Below are 24,362 nucleotides of genomic sequence, written 5' to 3'. Positions count from 1 at the left end.
AGTGTGGTGGGTGAAAAAGTGAAAATGTGAATAAAGGAGTAAATGTTTTTCCATTTTTAGAAACGTATCATGCTTCGTGGGACAGACCAAAAATGAAACTGTGTCATGCTTCGTGGGACAGAGGGAGTATTTTAATCAGATCGATTTATGTAGTCAATAGATAATTACAGTTTATAAATTAGAACACCACCTACATCCAATACAAGATAAGAACAAAAAGTAAATTATTGAACCTCGAGTTGGAGAAGGAAGAATTCAAATCAATCACCGCATGCGACCTTTTATTTATTTATTTGTCCTTTTCTTTTATTTGCCATTAGTATATGTTTTTGATTAATTAATTAAGATCGATGATGAGACGCAGTGTATCAATAAGATGTTTCTTTTTCAATCAATAGACTGGGAGTTCCGGTCATATTTAAAGGTGAGTGTACTTTTTCTTTTTTTGGATAATAATATTTCTTTTAAAAAAAATTAAAATTAATAGGATTATTTCCTAAATCAAAAGTTTAGTCGGGGTTAAACTATGCATAAGTATAACGATGTTTTTCAATTTTATGACGATAGACCTCTACACCACACAAATGTGAAAAAATAATTGTACGTAGATGGGATTATTATTCACACAGAGATGAGAAAACTATTTCATATCGGTAGATCTCTACATCACACAAATGTGAGAATACTATATCATATAAATGTGTGAAAATAATCGCACGCAGACGGAATCACTATTCACACAAAAATGGAAAAACTAAATTCAAGATTTCTCATAAAAAAGAGTCTTTTGGTGCCTTAATTTTGTACCTTGAGTTAGGCATCTTACAACTTTTATTGTACCTATAGTATCCTCATTAACTCCGATAAGTATAATTTAAAAAATTTACTCCCCCCGCCCCACGAATCTTGACACGTTTGGATTCGGCACGAGAATTAAGGAGTTGTAGATTAGTGTTTTAAGTGTGTAGTTAGAGCATCCGCAATGGGGTTACATGATAGCCTACTTTATGATGGGGGGACCACATGGTGTAAAGATGTTGCAGTAGGGTTACATGATAGAATTAGTTTTGATTTTTATGCTTTTTACTTAAAACGCGTGCATCACACGCGCCTTACACTATAGAGAAAATGGGCTACACGTTTCGTGTAAGGTGCTCCCGCAACGGTTACACGATAGCACACTTACACGATAGTGCTATCGTGTATGCGTTGTGAGTGCTCTTAATAAAATATAAAAATGATAAAGTAGGAGAGAGAATGTAATAAAGTGATAAAGTAGGAGAGAGAGAGTAATAAAAGTGATAAAGTAGGAGAGAGAATGTAATAATTATTACCTAAAATGGAAACGTGTCAAGATTCGTGGGACGGCCCAAAAAGGAAAACGTGGCAAGATTCGTGGGACAGAGGGAGTAGTATATATTTTATTGTAATATAGTATGGTCAACTTTAATTATTTTTTAGATAGACAAAAACTCGAACTCGTTTTGATAAAATTGAAATTGGACTCAATCAATCTTATTGATTTACTTTTAAATAAAAATTGGAATAATTCGTGAACGTAAAAAGGAAGTAGTTAATATTAACTGACCTTTTCATTTCCTAGGTGACAAGTTGACTTAGTACCTTGTTAAGGGACTCTTATGGTTTACTAGACTATGAAATACACAAGTTGTTTTTTTATATTGAGATGTTGATATATAATGATAGTAAATGGAAATTATAATTTTTAAGGAACGATCAGATACGTTATCCGTAGGCCGTAGCTATACATATATTAATTTGCGCTTCTGATATAAAAGCGTCACTTATATCATCCTGCGTATATTTTACATTAATAAAAATAATAAAGTATAAGCTAGAATATTTACCGATAGTTTTTCTTGTTAGAATTATAAGAATTATCTAATTAAATAAGTCAGTCATATATAAGCGTGACTCATAATTTTTTTTTCCTTATAAATTTATAAGAAATATTTATTATATAATTGAATAAGCAATTCACATATAAATGTGACATCTATAATATCTATATCACACAAAAGTGAAAAATAATTGCAAGTGCACGCTTACATAAGCGGAATTGACCCTACAGTAGATCTTTGGAGTTACGTGCAGGTGCAGCTAGATTATGAATTGGCCGCTTACGTTGCAATTATTTCCTATTTCAACTATTAAATTCTTAAATGGTAGATGATTTTCCCATTTTACTACATTATTTGTAAAGCTTAGAAATTATATATCCTTATATCAAAAAAAAAAAAATTATATATCCTGACACCAAATGACGTGGATATATTACATAACACCAGAACCGATCACCTACCCACCGTGGGCAAACATAATGTGCCCACCATTGATGTGACAATTTTAATTAGAAAAGATAACTAATAAATCTTACTATAATTAAAATGATCTTACTATAATTACAATTGCACACATCATGGTGGGCACATTATGCATGCCCACGGTGGGTAGGTGATGGGTTCTGTACATAACACTGTGATAATATTGAGATAAATATTGAATAGAGTACTCCCTCCGTCCCATCTATTTTGAGACACTTTTTTTGGGGGCGTTCCACTTTCCATTTATTTGAAACATTTCTTTATTGGCAAAAGTTTTACTGTTTATACATTTTCACTTTTTCACTTATACACAAAATACTATTTTCTTAATTCTCGTGTCCAACAAAAAGATCTTGAGATAGTCGAAACGAAGGGAGTATAATGTCATAGCTTTTTTCCTTATTTATTTTTCAGATAGAAATTGGTAATCACTATTATAGGTGTGATTATTTGAGTAAACACATCACATGTTAGTCCGCAAATCACATATTCATCTTCATGAATTAATAAATAAATAGAAATCGTACAATATTAATATTTTTGTTTTCTTAATTTTTGAAATTGACAATTATTGTACTACTATAATTTAATTATATGAAACTCAGACCCCATTTCAGCGACTGCAAAATTAGACTTTAGATTCGTAAACTCGGAACTCTAACCTCACTTTTAAATGGAACTCATATGATATTTTTCAGTTCGATACTGAACAACTTAATTAATATATTAAGGGTGCGTTTGGTTTGTTGTAAAACGGATGGATAGCAAAGGGATATAGGTTTATATGGGTGTTTGGTTTCTTGTAAACACATCCAACATGGCCCTGAGAAAAGGGCTGGCCCGGTGTAAATTCACTGTAGTATCAGCAATACCCAACCGGCCACCCCCCTCCGATACATTTTCCAGATTCTAATACTACTTTATTTCTACCATAATTGCCCTCAACTTTTTCAAATTCAATCATTAAATTTTCAAATTCGCATCCCCCAATTCTCTGTGCTTGCTACCGGGAACTTTGATCATCTTTGCAGAAAATTCGACGGAAGCAACTGAATCAAACCAAGGTACGCTTCAATTCCTCGGAAAAATTGAAGTATAACGAAGATATGCTGAATTTGACGTATGCTGAATTTGTCAAGCGGAGGCCTGACTGAGCGTGGATAATATGCAACGATGTTACGGCAGGAGGTGGATAAACTCGCCGGCGGTGATTCTCACTGCTGCTGTTCGATGGGAAGAAAAGAAACAGGGGACGAGAGAAATTTTTTTATTTGAGTAATTCTTGGAGTAATGAGTAATTCTTTGAAAATAGGGAATTTCGTGTTACAGAGAATGAGAGAGAGATGGAGTAATTCTTTGCAAATGGGGTTTCCGATTTGGTGGGGGTTAGGGTTGGGGGTGGGGTGGGGTGGGGGGACACGTGTTGGGGATGGGGGTGTGGGTTTGGAGACTTGGAAACACGTGTGGGGGGTTTGGGGGTTGCCAATGTATTTTTTAAAAGTATTTTTTGAATTAATTTGACTCTTTTAAAAGTATTTTTTGAATTAATTTTATTTAAATTTATATAAGGGTAGAAGAGTAATTTGATTACTTAATCTAGATTTTAATCTAAATCACCAAACAATTGATTCATGTTATCTACATTTTAATCATGATCTACCAAACACTAAGATACATTATTAATTTTACTTTATGCATGATACATATCTTGAATTTTATCTATATTAGCTTATTCCAATAAAGCTATCAAACGTGCCCTAATATTGTGAAGCTAAAAACAATAAAGACCGAAAATTAATTACATCAAATTACATTTTATTGACAATAACATTTTCGAAATGCGACTATACGTCGACCTCAACTTGTATATCGAAAATGTTAATTATTTTGGCCTTCTGATTTATCCATCAAATTAGTAATTAAATACTATTATTATGATATTTTTACTTAAGAAATTGGCTAAAACGATAAGCCAAGTTGGCCCTCAAACCCACAGCCAAAAGTTGCAGTTGTCTAAAACTAATTGCAAAGGGTTGAAGATTATGCATCTGACTGTCGATTTTTAAATCTAATATGGAACTTACGAAAGTTTTCATAATTCGTGATTTATTTCATAATTTTCCGAATTCCGATCATTATTTAAGGATGATCGTGAATATCAATACAGGTCTGCAAAGTGCAATAACAACTTTGATTTGACCATAGACTCGCTCAATTGGCTCGTGAATGTCCGTCTTCTTTTTGTTGGACATCGGGGTTTCCTGCTTGGCTCAGGGAGTGTGTTTCGTTTGATGTCTCTTGATATATAACACGTCTTCTTTCTCAAAAAAAAAAAAAAACTTTGATTTGACCGAGTCTCATTTCAGACTTTTCAGTCAACGTCAATAGAAATTGTACAACACTTGTTCTTTTAAAGAAACGGAAAATACAACGTTCCATTATAATATTATCTTAATTTTAAGTCCATTATAATATTATCTTATTTTTAATCTTAAAATTATAAGATTCTAAAATAAATAGTAAAAAAATCATTTTGTTTAGTACAAAATTCACCTGCCTATATGCAGTATGTTATTAGGACAGATGGATTAAAATCTAAAAAAATTGAAGAACACATTCCAAAATCAATTAAAATAAAAAAGAACCTTGATGACGAGGAACTTTTTCCTTTATTTCAGACAAACATTGAACATAATGAGATCCTCCGATTTCGCAAACATAAAACATACTTCAATTCGTTTCAGTCTCTCCGGAAAACAGAGCACAGAAGATCAGCAGCAGCAGCAGCTACATCATATTTAATTCTGCTCCGATTCCCTCCAACAGGCCGGGTCAAAGAACCCGCATCTTCCAAACGGATCGGATCTAGCTCCGGCGGGTCTTGTTCTTAACGAGCATCTCCCGCAGCTCGGCGGCGTCAATCTCCTTGGCGTGGTTTTCGGGTCGGTAGTATCCGGTTTTCGGGTCGGGCACCCACGAGATCTCAGTGGGCTCTTCGGATCCTTTCTTCAGCATGACGCTCGGAGCTCCGGCCCGCAAGCTGCTGGATACTCCGCCCTGCGATGCAGCTGCGAATCCCCTCCTGCATACAGTAACTCCCAATTAAAAATACGGAAAAAAAAACTCTCTAAAAAAACAAATCAGTATTATATTTCATCGATCGTTACATTTTCGCGATAATTAACAAATAACTGAAAATGAGATGAGTTAATTAGATACCTGGCGACGACGTGTGAGATTTTGTTGGTGATGAGAGCAGAAACTGTCTTAGCGTTGGAGAAAGAGCGAGCCATTTTTGGTTGGTGAATTTGAAGAGAAATGCTACAGAAAATCTTTTGTGAAGTGAAAAATCTTCTGCAGCGGCTCTCTCTTTCTCGACGATTAATTTGTGAGGATTTGTATGAGTTAACGGCGGCTAATATATAGACGAAGCAAGTGGGAAGGGTGGGGGTATAAATGGAAAATTACAAAAGCTGGATATTTCGAGGAGTCGGGCTGGCCGTAAGTCGGCACAACTTTACGGGGAAGTCTCGTTTTTGGCTCATTAAGATTATATACGTAATTATTTAAATTAAAGTTTTTGAAATATTACTAATTTACTGTAAAGAATAGTTTGTGTTAAATCAGCCTATTATAAGAGGTGTTAAAATTTAAATTTATGCATGTCCTTAAAATATAAATATATAAATTGCAATGTTGACATGCATATATCATAGTAAAACAATCACATAATTTTTATAAAATTATAAATCTTTTATTATATGTATATATAAATTCATATATATAAGCATTCATGAATGTGTTCTTTCTAATTGTAAATATATCAATATGACATATATAAATTAATCAATATGGCCCAAATGAAATAGTAAATATATCATTTATCAATTTTGTATTGTTTTGATTAATAAATTAATCATATTGGCATGCATATATATATATAGGGCTCATATTCCATATAGAATTATCTCTTCTGAGAAAATAAATAAATATATACATTTTACGAGCATATCAACATAACTAATGAACATATGTATTTAGAAAATATAGTGAAAATTTCGCCCCGTTCAGGATTCGAATACAACCCAAAATGTTGTTCATACAGTACATTGATTTGTTCATCAAAATTATAGATTTGTTCAGTTTTTTTCCACGTATTCTCTGTTCTCTAAATATTTAGCATTCTCTGTTGAACCACTCTCTCTCTCTCTCTCTCTCTCTCTCTCTATATATATATATATATATATATATATATATATATATATATATGGGTGAGCTAAAATAAGAACACTTTTAAGTGTATAAAATAGAAATAAATCATGTCCATTAGATCTTGGTTGATATTGTGGCTTGAAATTTGCATATTCAGAACATAATTCGTAACAAAAGAACTTCAAATTCGTGCATAGAATATAGTAATTCGTAACAAAAGTATTTTCAATTCGTAATAAGAAAAACATATGAATTGCAAGGGAAACAGTTACAAATTTTGGATCTTCATATAATTTGATTTGAATCATTAATTCACTATCTAATGAACATGATTAGTTCATATTTTATACACTTAAAAGTGTTTTTCAACCCACCATATATATATATATATATATATATAGGGTTAGGTTCAATGAAAAAGGCCTAAATGTAAGAAAGAAGAGAGAAGTAATCTCATCCGTTGATCTTATCTAATCTAACGAACATGATTTATTCATGCCATGTTCAACGGATTTTTTCGTTGAACATTCGTGAATATATACAATATTTTTGGGGGTTCTGGGTTTCGACCCCCCATATGTTCAACGAAAAAATCCGTTGAACATGACGTGAATAAATCATGTCCGTTAGATTAGATAAGATCAACGGATTAGATTACTTCTCTCTTCTTTCTTACATTTAGGCCTTCTTCATTGAACTTTAGCCTATATATATATATATATATATATATATATATATATATATATATATATATATATAGGAATAGGTTCTAATAAAAACCTCTGTTAAAATGAGAACTAGGAACCTAATCTTGACCATTTAAAATTTAGATCTAGTGGTTAGGATTTAATTATTTAAAATAGACGCCTAATAATTAGTCATTAGTGGTTAGTCACGTTTTTTTCTCTTTTTAAGTTATTAGAAGGTTAATTATGTCCTTTTACTATTCTTATTTAATTAATCACTCTAAATTAGTTGGCTAATTTGATTTAGCCGTTTTTTTTCTAATAATATTTTTTTAATTAAAGAGCTTTATCCTTTAAAGTTTCACGTTCCATCTATGTTTTACACGTTTTTTAATTTTTGTATTTGGTACTCTATGTGCAATTACTATGAACAACTATGCAATCATAATTTATTCTATGTAACAATAAAAGAATGTTAATTTATTCTATGTAACAATAAGATCATATCTGTGTAATTACTATGAACAACTATGCAATTATAAAAATAAATACTATATAATTGTGCAAGTAAAATTAATCTGTGCAATTATAATTAATCTAAAGGAATATCTGTGTAACTAAAACTCTATTGAACTGTAAAACAAATTCCTGTCCAAACGCCACTATTGAATTGTATATTTAATATGTGCACCGAAAACAATATATGTGCAACAAAAATTAATTTATACAACTAAAATTTCACATGTGCAACACAAAACAATGAAACCAACACATTAAAAATATTGAGGAACAATTGGAATAAATTAATCTATGCATTTATATTTTCACGTATGCAACACACTAAAATAATTATGCAATTTCAATTTCAAATGTGCAACAAACATATACTAACTGTGCAACAAACACATTTCTATGCACCAAGTTACACTAACAAAATCTTATAGTGAAAAACTTATGTAAATCACCAACACACAATATTATCGATCAACACATATTATTTACTGTGCACAAATTTTAATCTATTCAATTACAAATTCTTTTGTGCAACATTTTAATGCAATCAACGTAGTTACACAGTTGCATAGTTGAAGGTTTCGAAGTTCTGAATTGCATAGTTGAAAGATTAGTAGTTTTTGAGTTGCATAGTTGAAGGATTTGTAGTTGCATAGATGAAGGATTCGTAGTTTGCATAGTTAAGTATTTTTGTAGATGCATAGTTAGATGAGATTATTGTGTTGCTCGGTTGTTGTATTTTATTGCTTGGATTTGACCTTGCACATAAGAAAAATTGTGAAATCTTTTAATATGTTGTTGCATAATTTATTTTTTGTGTTGCACGGATGATTTGTCATGCATATTTGAAAACAATAAATGGTAAAATTAATGTGCGCTAATTACGAAATGAAAGTGTAAAAAAGTTAATCACAAATCTAAATTTACTTTTTTATCCTTATTCCACTTTTAATTTGCCGTGTAGATTTTTGTTTATCAATTCAAAAGTTAATCTGGACCTTCTATTTTAATGTAATCAATGGTATATATTGGTTCCTAGTTTTCATCTTAGGGAGAGTTTCTATGTTAACCCCACCCTATATATATATATATAAAAGCCAATATAGATGCCCTCTTTTTAGTTGTAAATTTACTTTAAGAAAATATGAAAAAAAAATATCATAAAAGAATGTGCATAATATTTAAATTCCTATAATCATATATGCTGTCAGTACATTTAAATGAATTTCTTAATTTACTGTTTCCATAAAATTCAAGAACAAAATGGACCTTAAGCTCATCCTTTTATTTACTAATTTTCATAAAATTATAGAGACAAGGCCGAAGGGACCATTTCTACGATGCTCATCCTTTTTTGTTAATAGTTACTCTCACAGTTCCACTAAACATATATCTCACTAAATGTTGGTGAAAGATTCACTAAAAATTGGCAACAAACCAACAATTTGTTACCACCGACTTGTCCATTTGTCCAATTAATAATTAATAAGATTTTCTTTTGTAATAAGCTAGCTCTGTGGTGAGCAAACAGCCAGCAACGTGTTTGGGAAAGAACACATTGTCACGTCATAGATAATGTCATAATAACAATAACAATTCTTAATTCAAGAAAAAGAACACCAATAATTGAACTGCTTAATTATTCTTATAAGATAAGATGCATGCATAATTCATACGAGGAGGCGATACATTGCACATTATTTGTGACCACTCATAATATATTAGTATTCATTTTCTCATTTTTCCTTTTGTTTTTCGTATAGTACCTAAAAAATTATCATCATGGTTATGAAATGTATAATCAAATTATATAAAAATCGAAGCATTATTTATTAATTTTATTCTCTTTATTTAAGTTAAGGGAAAAAGGAATAAATAAGGCTTTGATTTTACCTGAAATTTGTACATTAAATTAACCCTATACAAAATTGCTGACTATAAGATAAAAATAAATTGAAAAATAAAAATGCAAGATAGTCTATATGGCATCGATACTTACAGTATGCATATAAATAGTGTGACATAGTGTTCCTCTAATACACACATCAATTTCCGTATAAATTTACCACTAATATCGGATAAATCATTATTCATGCAAAATACCTCAACTTAAAAGGTGTTAATAGAATTTGAATTCATAGCTTTAATTTTTGTTACGGGATTGCTACAGCACCAGCAAAGCCAACTCATTATGTAATTGGTTTGACACGTTAATTAACTATTTTATTTGTACGACCAAATCAGCAGTAAATGTTACATTTATAATAGCCCGACATTTTTTTTTGAGGAATATAATAGCCCGACATTGCGTGTGTTACAAACTAGTAAAACAAGTTCCATTAACTTTAATAAGAATACTAATGTTTTCTTTAAACGAAAGTTATGTGATGCCGCCGTCTTTAATATAAACTGGCTACAGTTTAATGTTGTAAGTAACACAATAGTAATGTTATATATGGGATGTTTATTTTTTATGATTGAATATTTTTATTTTTTTTATTATTTTTTTTAATTTTACTTTTTTTAATAAGATATGAATTAAATAAATTAATTCAAATGATAGAATTTATCAGGATTTTTTTGGAATACCCCAAAGTTTCAATTCATCATGATAAACAATGGTTTAGCATGCATGTTTTTTTTAGGTTAGTCCACAAACGTAAACACTTTATATGAATTAAAATAAAATTGAAAGATAAAATAAATATGACAGTCAAACAAAAGAAACTCAAATGAAAAAAAATTATCAAGAGTCATGGATATTTCAAAGTTTTAATATATCAAAATAAAGAATTAATTAATCTTATTATTTTTATCTATCAAAACTAATTCTAAAAAATAAACGCTTATAATCATAAATAAAACCTCTTTTTTTAGAGGAAGGTAAAAATGAATAAAACCTCTTATTTAGTGAGCAACGTTAAACAAATTTCATGATTACGAAGTCATAAACAAAAATTATTGGCCACTTAGAATCTTTGAGGTCAGCCAAGGCAAATGAAATTAGCCTTTCTTATTTGAAAGTAAATCCAAATAAAAGCTTAATTTGCCTTTACCGAAAGTGCAAGGGATAAGTTTGAAAAAGCAAGTGTCTTAATGTCTTATATACGTTATACAAATACAGATAATATTTTATCACAACAGTTTAATAACTTAATTTTTTGATACAACAGTTTAGTAACTTAATTTTTTGATAATTACAAGAGATATTCGTACGCAGGCGGGACATCTACACCATATAAAAATAGAAAAACCACACCACACGCAGAAGAGACCATTATCCATACAAATGTGAGAAAATTATACCACACACAAACGAGTTTGAATCCATAATCTCTCACAAAAGGGGCCGTCGCTCGATCAGAAGCGACAATCAGAACAACAAATCTTGACTAAACAGACTAGGTCGCTGGAGCAAGATCGGCTGCAGTCCATAGCTGAAGGCGCTGAACGATCTGCGGATTCTCGGAACCAGAACAAAGGCTGCATCAACACGGATATACGCAATGGTCTTCCTTCTCCGCACAGTTCTGATAATAGTAAGCTGGAAACTCCGAGCAAATATACTCACCTGTCTAGCTCACTCTCCTCGAGCTCTGGAAGGAGTTTAGGCCCACACTCTCCTCACCCAAAGAAAGTCTTAGCGGCTCGTCCGCCTCTTCCTCAAAATAGAGGTGGACGAAGTGGGAAGACTACCTCTCCCGGGGGTGGCTCTTTCGATCTTAACAGGAAGTCAGGGGATGAAACTAAATCCATTTTAGTCGCCCGACGGGGTCGGTCTCCAGAACCGACTATTTTCTTGGACAAGATTTCGGCGGCTCATTCGGCTGGGGTCTATACACAGAATTTCATTATTGACTCCTCCACTTCTGGAGCGTTCCAGAGTATGTCCGCTGTCTCTGCCCGGACCTCTTCCAAACGATGGGGAGATGAGGATATGGATGATATGGAAGATCCTCTTCAGGAGGATGGCATTTCTCTTAGTTCTCAATGAATGTCCTATGTTGGAATATTAGAGGCATTTCTTCCTCCATGTCTCTTCTTGCACATTACTGCAGCATCTACAGACCGTGTTTCCTTGGCATTCTTGAGCCCAAGTCTAGGTTCTCGGGGATTTCAAGTTCTTTTTGGCGTTCTTTACATCTGGTCCCGGTTCACCAGAATACTCGTGACAGACGTCGCTCCAATATCTGGGTTTTTGCTGATCCGTCTCTTGTTCCGACAGTGGTGTTCTCTTCTGCTCAGGTGGTGGTCATCCGTTGCTCTCTTTTGGGGACTTTATGCACTCTGGCTTTCACTCACGCCTTTTGTAATTATGTGGAGCGTCGTCAACTCTGGTTAGACATGATTCCTTTCATTGGAGGCCCTTCCCTTATAATTGGAGATTTCAATGCGGTTTTAGGGGCCCATGAGCGACGAGGGCGTCGCGTTCCGGCTTCCACACCCTGTGATGAGTTCCGTGCTTTCATTGATGCTCATGATTTGATTCAGCCGGATACCTCGGGTCCTTTCTTCACGTGGACTGACAGACGGAGATTCCCTTCCCCTATTGAGTCGGTTCTTGACCGTGCTCTTTTCTCTCAGGGTTTCGCTGATATTTGGTATTCATCTACCTCGATTGTCCTTCCTAGGCTTGGGTCTGACCATTCCCCCATTTTGTTGAGATGCCAGGACACTGCGAATCCTCCTGCTGGACGTCGGTTTCGTTTTCTGAATATGTGGTGCTCGCATGAGGGTTTCCTTGATCAAGTCCGTGCTTCTTGGACTCTGCCGCTGGATTATCCTTGCCCGATGGTCAGGATTATGAAAAAGTTGAAGCGACTACGACCGACTCTCAAGACCTGGAACAGAGAAGTTTTTGGGAACTACAATACTACTCTTGCCGAGCTTCAACAGGATCTGAGTTCTCTTCAAGAAAATATTGACGAACAAGGTTATACGGAGGACTTTTTCGATCAGGAGGTCAGTTTGCAAGCTCGTATTGGTTCGACCCTCATGCGCAAGTCTGAACACTTGAGGCAGCAAAGTCGGGTTTCTTGGCTTTCCGACGGGGATAGAAACACTCGCTTCTTCCACTCTATGGTCAAATGGCGTCGTTCCAATCAAAATATCAAGCAGCTTAGCATTGATGGGGTTATCTCGGAGGACCCGGTTGTCATGGCGAATCATGTGATCCAGTTCTACGAGGATCTCTTCTCTGAGCCTGTCTATGCGCCTGTGGACAGATCGTGGATTTCTGGTTATGTTCCTGCTTCGGTTACTTCGGCTCAGGCTGACATGCTCACAGCCATTCCTTCGGCTGATGAGATTCATTCGGCCGTTTTTGCCATGGATAGGCATAGCGCTCCTGGCCCGGATGGGTTTAACGGGCCTTTTTTCAGCACTCGTGGGAGGTGGTGGGGGAGGATTTAGTCGCTGCGGTTTGTAGGTTCTTCACCCATAGCTATCTTCCTCATGGTCTGAACTCCAATTTGCTTTGCCTTCTCCCCAAGAAGACCAATGCGGTTCTGGTCTCGGATTTCCGGCCTATTGTGCTGTGAAACTTCTTCTTCAAAATCATCACTAAGATTCTGGCTTCTCGGTTGAATGCGGTGGCTGCTGTTATTGTCTCGGCCAATCAGCTTGGGTTTATCTCTGGACGATCCATTCAGGAATGTATTTTGCTGGCCTCCGAAGGCGTGAATTGCATGGAGCGTTCGGCACAGGGGAAAAACATGGCTCTGAAAGTCGACATTAGGAAAGCTTTTGACATTCTGAGTTGGGATTTTGTGGAGGTAGTTCTCGACAGTTTTGGTTTTCCTCAGATGTTTAGACATTGGATCAGAGTTATCTTTCAGTCTGCCAGAATTTCTATTCTCTTCAATGGGGAACATCATGGTTTTTTTGGTTGCTTTCGTGGGGTGCGACAGGGTGATCCCCTTTCTCCTGTCCTTTTTGGTCTTGCCGAGGAGGTTCTGAGTCGCCTTCTCTTGGATGCTGCTTACAGGGGGTTTATTGCTCGTATGAGGATGTCTCGCTCTCTGCTTTTCCCCTCTCACCTTCTGTATGCTGATGATGTCCTTTTGTTCTGCAAGGCTACTCGGCGCAGCTGCCGGATGATTGAGTCGATTCTTCGGATTTATGCCTCTGTTTCTGGGCAGTTTTGCAATAAGGCCAAGTCTACGATTTTCTTTGGCAAGGGTGTTTATGCTCAGATGCGACGTAGGCTGCAGCGAGATCTTGGTTTCGCCAATGGCTCTTTGCCGTTTGTTTACTTGGGTGTACCTATTTTTGCTGGTCGTGCCTCTGCTGCCCGTCTCACCGGCATTCGTGATCGCATTATTGCGCACTTTCCTAGATGGCAGGGCATGCAGTTATCTATGGCGGGCCGTCTTTGCCTGGTTACTTCCGTCATTCAGAGCGCAGCGGTCCATAGCATGTTAATCTATAAGTGGCCGGCAAAGTTGCTCCACGATTTGGATAGGGCCTGTCGTTCTTTTATCTGGACTGGTTGTACTACCACCAAGCCTAAGTCGTCGGTGGCTTGGAATAGGGTTTTTGCTACCAAAGCATAGGGTGGGCTTAATGTGAAGTCTTTCACTCACATCAGCCAGAGCTTCCTGATGCGTTTAGGTTGGCTGCTGCTTACTGCGGACTCTTTTGGTTTCCATTTCTTCCGTCAGCGGTATCTGGATGAGTGCTTGAGACCTCGTTCGCTGTGGTTTTCTTCTACAATCTGGTTGGGTACTCGTTCCGTCATCCATTCTCTTGTCAGTGATACTCACTGCTCCATTGGCACCGGCTCTTCTATTCTCTTTTGGATTGATAACTGGCTTGGGTATCGGCTGGTCGACAGAATTGGTATTCCGACTGCTGCTCATCATTCTCTTATGCACTCGGTCTCGGACTACTTCTTTGATGATACTTGGCACTTCACCCTGGATTTCTTGCAGACCTTTCCGGAGATAGCTTTTGACATTGTTTCGGTTCCTATTGGAGGGGGGGTGGATCGACGTGCCTGGACTCATTCTCATTTTGGTGAGGTCTCTGCTTCTTTGGCCATGGATTATATCCGTCCCAGTCTACCGATGGTCGATTGGGGTAAATGGATTTGGGCACCTTTTATTCCGATGCGCCGATCCATTGTTACTTGGCGAGTGATTCTGGGCCGTCTTGCTACTGCTAGTTCTCTTCGTCGCTCTGGTTTTATTGGCCCGGGCTGGTGCCCCATTTGCCGGAATGCTTCTGAGGATATTGATCACCTGTTCTGGGATTGTACTATTGCTCGACAGATCTGGTACTCCCTTTTCACTTGGTTTCGGGTGGACATCCCATTTGTTCATGATATTGGGAGTCTGATCCTTTGGGCGATGAAGGATCCGGCTAGCAAGCAGGTGGATAATCTTTGGAGGATTGGAGTCATGTCCACTGTTTGGAGCATTTGGAATATGCGCAACAGAGTTGTGTTTGATGGGGCTACGGTCTCTGCGACTGCGGTTTCGGTGCAGATCAAAGCTTTTATTTTGGAGACTTCTCGTTCCTGTTTGGGGGAGATGGCTAACTCGGTTGAGGAGCTGTTGATTCTTCATGGCCCTGGTGTTCCGGGAAGACCCCGTCGCCCGCTCTCTTATGTCTATGTCTACTGGACCCCTCCCCCTGCCCCTTGGCGCAAGATTAATATTGATGGTTCTGTTCATGGCTCCCCTCTTCATATTCATGCTGGAGGCGTTATTAGAGACTCGTCTCGTGTTCTGGGCTGTTTTCATTTTTCTGCTGGGTGTGGTTGGGCGTTCGAGGCGGAGCTGCTTGCTCTCGTCATTGCTTTGGAGCAGACGGTCTCTCATGGTTGGAGTCATGTTTGGATTGAGACTGATTGCACCTATCTGGTGGATCTTTTCCGGTCGCGTTCTGACACTGTTCCTTGGAGATTCCTCAGCCGTTGGCGTAAGGTCCTCTCTTCTACCGTGAATTTCCATATTATTATTACTCATATCTACAGGGAAGGGAACCGGGTTGCGGACTGCTTGGCTTCTTCGGTGGTGGAAGAAGGTTACTGGAATTTTGCGATCCCGGAGATCCTCCATCTGGTTCGTGATGACAGAAGACAGTTGCCTTACATTCGGATTGTCACATGAGGTGTTTTTATCTCTTTTCTCTGCTTCTTCTTGTTTTGTTTCCGTTTGCTCTGGTTGTTGCCTTTATGGGTTTTCAACCTCTCATTTTCAGACTTTTTACCTCTCTTGCGCTTTTGGTTCTGTTTGGATTTTCGAGGTTCTGGTCTGTGTTTGGTGTGGTGGTTGGTCTGGATCTTCTTGTTACGATTGTCCTTTCGTTGGGCTGGGTTCTAAGGTCTAGGGTTGTCATTAATTGGGAGACTTTGCTGGCCGTGATTTGTCCGGTAGATGCTAGCAGGAGTGTTTTCATTGCAATATGCTTAGTATCCTATATGGTATGTATGGTTTTTTCTGCTGCTGGTCTCTGCTCCTCTGATGTAAATCACATTATGAGCATGGAAACCACACGGGAAGACTTGGGTTACCCCCAATGGCTTCATCCCGCGAAGTTGACCCTCAAAGCATGCTTAAATAAGTGAGTTTCATGTTTATATAATCTTGGTTAAGTATGGATCATAAAAGTAATTGCATTAGAAGATTCACTGCTAGCGGAGAACTGGGTCTGATCGGCTGGCTGGTCTTCTTATGATGGCTTCTTTCCCCTTTGTCCCCCTTTCGTTGGTGACTGTTGGAGCTTTTGGATTCAGATTTGGTTGTGTTTGTTGGTTGTTTGATCCCTCTGATGTTCTTTCTGTTCTGAGGGCGCTTTTGGGGCTGAACTGTCTGTTTTGGAGAGGTTATTTCCTTGGCTAGCAAGAGTTTGTTTTCTTGTGTTGTTTTTGCTTTCTTTGTTTTTCTTTCCTCTCCTGTTGTTGTTTGGTTTCGCAGGTTCGTGTGGTGGGATCGGTGATAAGCTCGAAGGACAGCGTGGAACTTTATTTGCTGGTCAGGTCGCTAGGTCCGGGACGGCTCTGCCGTGGTTTTTCTGGAGCTAGCTTCTCTGCTCTGGCGCTCCTATGCTCTGACGTGCTTCTCTGCTAGGGCGCGCTTCTCTGCTCTGTCACGCTTCTCTGCTCTGGCGCGTTTCTCTACTCTGGCGCGCTTGTCGTCAGAGGAATGGCTTTCTGCTCTGTTCGCACTCATCAGAGAAATGGCTTTCCGCGCTGGCGCACTGGTTCGTACTCCTCTGCTCTGACGTACTTTTCTACTTGAGCGCGCTTCTCTGCTCTGTCACGTTTCTCTGCTCTGGCGTGCTTCTCTACTCTGGCGAGGTTGTCTGCTCTGGCGAGGTTGTCTGCTCTGGCTTGCTTATCTGCTCTGGCGCTTCTCTACTCTGCAGCGCTTCTCTGCAGCTCTGCTCTGGAGGCCGCCTCTGCTCTGAAGGACATCTCTGCCTTGGATGCCAGCTCCGTTCTTTCGGGGTCCGCTCTGGTGTGGGTTTTGCTCGGGCTCGGCTAAACGCTCTTCGTTTTCTCTCGGTTGCCCCTCTTTGTTTTTTGCTTCCTTTCCGTTTGGTTTTGTTGTCTTTTCTTTATGTTGGGTTTTTCTGGCCCGTTCCTTGTTTGCGCCTGTGCTCTCAAGGGTTTTGCAAACTTTTTCTTCAATAAAATTTCTATTTCAGCATAATCTCTCACAAAAGAGAGTCTTTGAATGCCTTAATTTTACCATTTAAATTAGGCTCATTGACGACGACTTAATAACTTATTACTAAAAATATTGCTAGACACTCAAGATTCCTTATAAATAATATTTGTGTGATGTAAAATGTGCGTGTGATCGGGAGCTACTGTAGTAGGAAAAGGCTGACAATTTGTGTATGTAATGTAGAGTGAACAATATATGAATATGATGTAGGATGATAAAGAATGTTTTAAATTAATGAATGATTTTTTTATTATTAATGTATATGTTTTAAATTATTTATTATGAATTTTCAGATTTAATAAAATATTTATTTGAAAAAACAGAAAATTTAAATATAATTGCAAAAATTAAAAATAAAATAAAAAATTCAACGAATAGACGACAAGCGCGGCCACGTCGTCTATGCGCTAATAGACGACACACACGGCCGCGTCGTCTATGCGCTAATAGACGACACACACGGCCGCGTCATCTATGCACTAATAGACTACACCTACATTTATGACAGACGATTTTCTAATAGATGACACGTTTTGCGTGTCTTCTATTAACATTTTTCTTATAGTGAATTAATACAAAGTACTATATTGTGTGGAACTTATCATCTCAATCACATTATTTTAAAAGAACTATTATGTAGCGTATCACTTCTTAGATAAATTGACCTTCAACACGATTTAGATTAATTAATGTAGCACAAAACGGCGTTGTTTTGTGTCGTGTTATTTAAAATAATAAAATATAAATTACACGGTGGTATTCGACTAGTCACACCATGATTTCAAAGATTGGAAAATGGATGTGAGACATTTTTTATATAAATTTAATAGTTTGAGATTTTTAAAAATATTTCTTATAGTTCAGTATATTTTTTATAAAGTAGATATACTTTGAAATTTAATATGATATTTATCCAAACATATAGCATAAATTATTCTTGTATATAATTTGTAATTGTGATAATTTCAATCACAATGTTTTGAAATATAAGAAAAAAAATTAAAATAAAAACAAATGTTGACGTGAATGAAATGTCAATGATGCTCGTAATAGGTGCTCACAAATGATACATATACATTTGTTCTCATCTTAAAATAGTTACTTCAAAAATTAAAAACCTCTCTCACAAAACACACACTCCCCTCAGGGCCTCACCTATAGACTACGTGAGATAGAAGGGGCAAAATAAATTCTGTAAAAAGAGAGAAACAAATGTTACAATATTTAAAGAGGCAACACCTTAATGTAGCCAAAATCTTTTAGTCATAGAAAATTTTAGTCATACAAATAAAAATATGAAAATAATAGCATTTCTGATCAAAATACACGTTTTTTAAAAGTAAAAAAATGTGTAATACTGTATTTTGCACTGTTATACACTTTTTTCGCAATGACACACTTTTACGTTATTACACACTTTTATAAAAAAAGTGTGTAACAGTATATAAAATATACTATTACACGATTTTCGCGATTATTACACGATTTTTGAAAAAGTGTGTAATAGGGTATTTTATAATGTTACACACTTTTTTTTCAATTACACACTTTTGTGAAAAAGTGTGTAACAATATTAAGGGTATAATTGTACATTTATATTAAAAAAGACTAATTTTTATATTTTTTTTCTTTTCTTATACAAGAAGGGCTAATTGAGCCCATTAATTCATATTTAAATCCAAATATTTGAGAACACATTTTTTTGAAAGCTAATCGTCTCAAAGAAAATGGAGGAGCCCTTTTGTGGTTTGGCTTTCTAGGCTACCAAAAGACAATTGATCCACGTGGATGAAATTGGGCCAAAATTGCCAATTAAAGAATATAAAGCAAAGTGGTAATTTTGTTTTATAACAATCACTAGTTGCAAAGATTAATTTAATTGTTGTGGTTCTTCATGATCATCCCACTTGTGGTTGAAAAGGGTTCAAAATTAAAAGCTAAATATGGTGAAGAATTGTTTGTTCTTATTGTGGATATTTTGAAAGAAAATTAGCATTCACAAATAATTCAAACCATCTAAAGCCTAACTAAATTTTATGATGCGACATACATCATGATAGATTGTCAAAGATTCACGCACTTATAATAAGATACACGAATCTATTTTATTAGCAAATGTCACGAAATTGGAATGGCAGTTCGTTCTCATCTACAAAGGGACAAGGGAAATTAAATATTTTTGTGTGTGGGGCCGGGAGCCATGATGAATCGTGTCATGTTTATAGTGAGTAATTAATAACAAAGCTCGCTTAATCTTTTAATTGACTTAATACCAATATATACTCAATCATTCTAAGTCATTATTGAAAGCAATTTAGATGCTACGCCAATCTATATCACCCTATTTTCAGTCCGTCTAATCAAAGTCATTCTACTCCCTCCGACCACAATAAATATAATCTTTTTACTATTTTCATTTTCATTTGTTCATAATAAGTATTTTCACCGTCCTATTATAAATGACTTAAAATTTTTCGACATAAAAAATTAAAAAAATATATATAAATTAATTAAAAATAATAGGACCTTGTTAAATTATTTCATTTATGAAACAGACCACTTATAATGGGGCGATTCAAAATAAAATACATGTCACTTTTAGTGGGATGAAGAAAATATAATTTTTCTAATAAATTATTTATTAAAATTCGCAAACCATTCATTAATTATCCCATCCATTATTTTTTATCACATTCACAAACAATATTTATAAAAAACTCATTTCACAAACTATTTAGTATTAATTATCTAAGAAATTAATTCAATAAAACATTTTCTTTCAGTTTATACACATCTCTCAATATTTTCTTAAAATTCATGTCTTCTCATTCACACCACATTTATCGAGAACGGAGAGAGTAATAGATTTTAATAATAGCTGGACATTTCTTAAAAATCCTGATGCTCATAGAGTGGTGGATGGTATTATTTTTAATACGTGGAGATGGTTGAAGACTTTTTGTCCAAAAACAAGTTTGAATACTCGACCCATGACTGGTCTTTGGATCCTTGTAATTGCAAGATATTTTTGTTGTCTCTGTTGTGGGGTTTTAGTCTTATTTTCACTTGAACGGGCTTGAGTACCCCTTGTACTCCTCTTCCTTTTATTATTATTATTTGATTTTACCTTTCCAAAAAAAAAGGCTGGACACTTATTGTTGAGAAACTGTGATTTTTCCTAGAAACCTCCAACTTGTGTGTATTAGTTTTGGAGTTTCATCGATTTAGGTCGAAAAATAAATGATAGTACTATATTAATTCAGAATCCGAAAGATCGAAATTATGATTTGAAGCTAAAAGATAAGTTATTTCATAATTCAGATTTCAGATCATGAAAGATTGAAATTATGAGATTAGGAATCGAATGATCGAAACTAGCAATTCAAAAAAAATGTGGGTTGATTCTTTCTATTTTTAATTATTTCAATAATTTTTTTTATAAAATTTAATAGATAATCAATAAAGAAATTTTCGTTGAGTCAATTGTATAAACAAATAATAAAAAATATAAAAAGATTCAAAATGCATATTATTTTGGTCCTAGTTTGAATGTTTCAATGGTTCAAGTTCTAAATCGATAAACCTCCGAGATTTTTATAATGATGGTCGCCATATAAATATACTCAACATATATACTCCCTCCGTCCCACGAATCTTGATACGTTTGGATTCGACACGGGAATTAAGGAATTGTAGATTAGTGTTTTAAGTGTGTAATTAATAAAATATAAAAGTGATATAGTATGAGAGAGAATGTAATAAAAGTGATAAAGTAGGAGAGAAAAAGGTAATAATTATTACCCAAAATGGAAACGTGTCAAGATTCGTGGAACGACCCAAAAAGAAAAACGTGTCAAGATTCGTGGGACGGAGGAAGTCCGTCCCAAAATGAATGGTTTTTGAATCATGATGTTGAAGATGCCAAATAAGAGAGATGACCTAACTTACATGAAAGTCAATAAAGAAATAGCTAATGATAATAACAGGTTCTCAGGAAATTGTTGGCAAACACTTCCTAACTAAAACTCAAAAAAAAACAAGAAAAGAATTCTACGACAATATTGGGACACCCCATGCAATTGGATCTGGGCTTCTACCCAAGGCCCAAGGCCCAAGGCCCAATGCAAACACAAAATAAGAAAAATGGCAATAGAATTCTATAATCAATATGGTGTCTATTTAGAGCTCTTCAAAACCATCTTCATCTCCTTCTTCTTCTATCCTTTGAAACTCTCTTCTCCATAATTCCATCTGCAAGATTTTGAATTGTATTCGAAATCAAAACAAGAACGAAAAGCGCCCCTGCAAACTCTAGAGAAACTCGAACACATTATTTCTAACATCAAAGTTGATCACCTGATCATCAGAGAACTGCAGCTGCTCTGCTACGAATAGTATGGTTTTGTAGTCACCGGATGATGATTCTTTTCCGAGATTTCTTGCAATTTCATCATGTTCAATGACCTCCACCTTTAGGCCGTGGGTGACGAAGAGCTTGTCCATCCATTCTGGTGCTGTGGTCTAAAATGGAGGCAAGAAACAGATTATGATCTTCATTCCAGATAAAAGGTCGCAGAGGCGATTTCCCCTCCACGAAATTAAACTTGCTCACCTTCATGCCAGTCTCTGTTTCGACTAACCAGCTAGGGAGTTCTCCAAAGATATAGGATCCTTTCATGGCTAAAGAGCTCACAATGCTCAAAATATCTTTGAAGTTGGCCAAAGTGACTACTGGAAATCCCTGCATGATTGTAAACAGAAATCACCATCATGTAACTGTAGAAACAATGCGACATTAGGTTTAGTGATCAAGGAAAGAATTCAATCACCTGAAGAACCCACAGACTAGGACTGGTGCCGTTGTACCCTTTACTGCATAAAGCTTGTTGAATATCAGAGGTTTCGGATGGGACATGGAAGAGCAAGCATCTTCTTGGAATCTTAGCACCAATTTCTAATAAATTAATTTTCATGAAAAATATATACTGTCACTACAGGCTCAATTCTTGAAGATATTAAAATGAGGAAATAAATTTAATCATACAAAATTTCGAAAATGTGTCATATGCTCTCTGGCTAAGCTAAAGTCATAATATCAAAGGAATTAACTTGGATCAAATTTGAATGCCACACCATAATCATCCTCAATTCCATAGTTTCTCATGAAAACTCAGCTAAATCATCAGTCAGTGAGCATTTCAAACATAGTAGATTGTTGATACAAAATAAGATATGGATGCTAAGAAATACTGAAATCTTTTCAGTTTTATAGTCAGACCTTCAAGCTTCTGAATTGATTGTCTGAATATTCTATCCGGAGATATATCGAATAGTACTGTCGATGCTGGCCAGTTGAGCCTATATGGCCGGGTATCCATTCCATCGGTCAAGAAAACAATCTGCAACAAGACAACAACAAACTACATGACTTAGAACTCGTGCAAAAACTTTTAACCGAGCTTCACATATGTTGATGACCATCCGAATCACCACAGAAATCCAACCAAGCCAAGACTATAGTAGTTCACATCACTTTAAGGTATGATACTGTAAAATATGGAAGAAAATCTATTTTTGCTAGTAATTCTCAATGGAATCCCAATGCCCTCTCCAATACATTATTCATCTCTTACAACGACAGGTCTTAACTCAATTACCTATTAAACTTAAAAATCCAGACTTTTGCTTCACCTAATCTAATGCTAGCTATGTTATACTACGAAAAGACAATTTGAATGAGGTACCTGCCTAAGTCCATCGATTTTTTGCGTTGAGGTGATGAGTTTGTCATCAATAAACTTGGTTGCAAGGCAGTGTTTGTGCAAGTTGTGATTCACATCCATTTGAATATCAAGAGGCAGAAGGCATCTGATGTAGGGGTCAGTGAATAAAGGATCTGCCCAAACATAAACAATCAATAACTCTTTCCTAATCCCCTTCTTCAACCTTAAACAATATTTGTCACAAAATGAAGCAGTGTTCCATCACTCACTCCAAGTTTTCAATTCATAAAATTTTGAGCTAATAACATAAATGAAAATCTGATCATGTTGCATTTACTCCAATTTACCGAGAAAAATAAACTCTTTCTTAACATTTGAGGTGGGATTTTTCAAGTCAGATTTTAAACCACCATTTGGGCAAATACAAAGTTTCCCGAACAACACAAAATTGTAGAGAAACAAGCAGTCGAGCGAGCACACACAGATGTTCGAAGAAATGCCTGAAAGAAAATTATGCAGAAAAGCATATGTTTCCGGCGAATAAAAGCATGCCTGGGCGGAGGGTCTCCTGGAAACGCAGGGAAGCGCGGTGTAGCGCGGCTTGGAGAAAATGGTGAGGTTGCGCATTGTTGAATTTACAATTGAATATGGGGTTTGTGGTTTTCTTGGAAGCGAGAAAGAGGCATGGCGTGGGGCATGGAAGACAAGTAGCCATTGCCTGAGCCTCGGGAAACAATTTCATAGTTCCAACACTTGGAGTTGGAGTCGAAGATGTCCCCAGCTCACGGGACGGAGTGGGGTGGGGTGGGGTGGGGCCCACTAGCTATACCAGATTCGCTACTAATGTTTGTTATCTCCTTCAAGATTCTAACCACTTGCTATTTTGGCATAATTCCACTCACTACTTCATAGTATTTCATTATGCTAATGATGGTATCGTTATAATTGTGTATTAATAGAAGGGTTAATTGCCCCTAAATACGCCACCTTTTCTTAAATTTTACAATTGCACATCACCTTTAAAATTCGTCCTTAAATACATCACATTTCCTTGAAGTCTACAATTGCACATCACCTTTAAATCCGCCCCAAAATACATCACCTTTATATTTTTTCTATTTTTGCACATGACTAAAAAATCCTCAAGAAATAAATTAAAGTGTTAATTTATAAATTTAAATATCTTTTTAGCAGCGGAAATATAAT

At 35.9% G+C, this 24,362-nt stretch overlaps 3 protein-coding genes across 3 annotated transcripts; 1 reads left to right on the top strand and 2 right to left on the bottom strand.

Annotated features, from left to right (window-relative positions):
• Positions 1–4,995: 4,995 nt before the first annotated feature.
• Positions 4,996–5,884, bottom strand: LOC130995373 (protein SENESCENCE-ASSOCIATED GENE 21, mitochondrial-like). Its single transcript, XM_057920642.1, has 2 exons — positions 5,565–5,884; positions 4,996–5,427 (listed from the first exon to the last, which is right to left on the bottom strand). The coding sequence occupies exons 1-2, from the start codon at positions 5,636–5,638 to the stop codon at positions 5,211–5,213; spliced, it is 291 nt and encodes a 96-aa protein (XP_057776625.1). The 5' UTR covers positions 5,639–5,884; the 3' UTR covers positions 4,996–5,210.
• A 5,862-nt stretch (positions 5,885–11,746) lies between these two features.
• On the top strand, positions 11,747–13,168 carry LOC130993854 (uncharacterized). Its single transcript, XM_057918891.1, has one exon. The coding sequence runs from the start codon at positions 11,747–11,749 to the stop codon at positions 13,166–13,168; it is 1,422 nt and encodes a 473-aa protein (XP_057774874.1).
• Positions 13,169–21,392: 8,224 nt separating this feature from the next.
• LOC130995372 (O-methyltransferase 1, chloroplastic) lies at positions 21,393–24,074 on the bottom strand. Its single transcript, XM_057920641.1, has 7 exons — positions 23,709–24,074; positions 23,178–23,329; positions 22,712–22,832; positions 22,263–22,387; positions 22,046–22,174; positions 21,790–21,954; positions 21,393–21,684 (listed from the first exon to the last, which is right to left on the bottom strand). Exons 1-7 carry the CDS (start codon positions 23,896–23,898, stop codon positions 21,613–21,615), a joined length of 954 nt encoding a protein of 317 aa, XP_057776624.1. The 5' UTR covers positions 23,899–24,074; the 3' UTR covers positions 21,393–21,612.
• Between the last annotated feature and the right edge of the window lie 288 nt (positions 24,075–24,362).

Source organism: Salvia miltiorrhiza, chromosome 7 (genome assembly GCF_028751815.1).
Source record: "Salvia miltiorrhiza cultivar Shanhuang (shh) chromosome 7, IMPLAD_Smil_shh, whole genome shotgun sequence".
In the NCBI taxonomy this organism is placed as follows: Eukaryota; Viridiplantae; Streptophyta; class Magnoliopsida; order Lamiales; family Lamiaceae; genus Salvia; species Salvia miltiorrhiza.
Note: the sequence above shows the minus strand (reverse complement) of the source record. Positions and strands in the feature narration are given on the sequence as shown.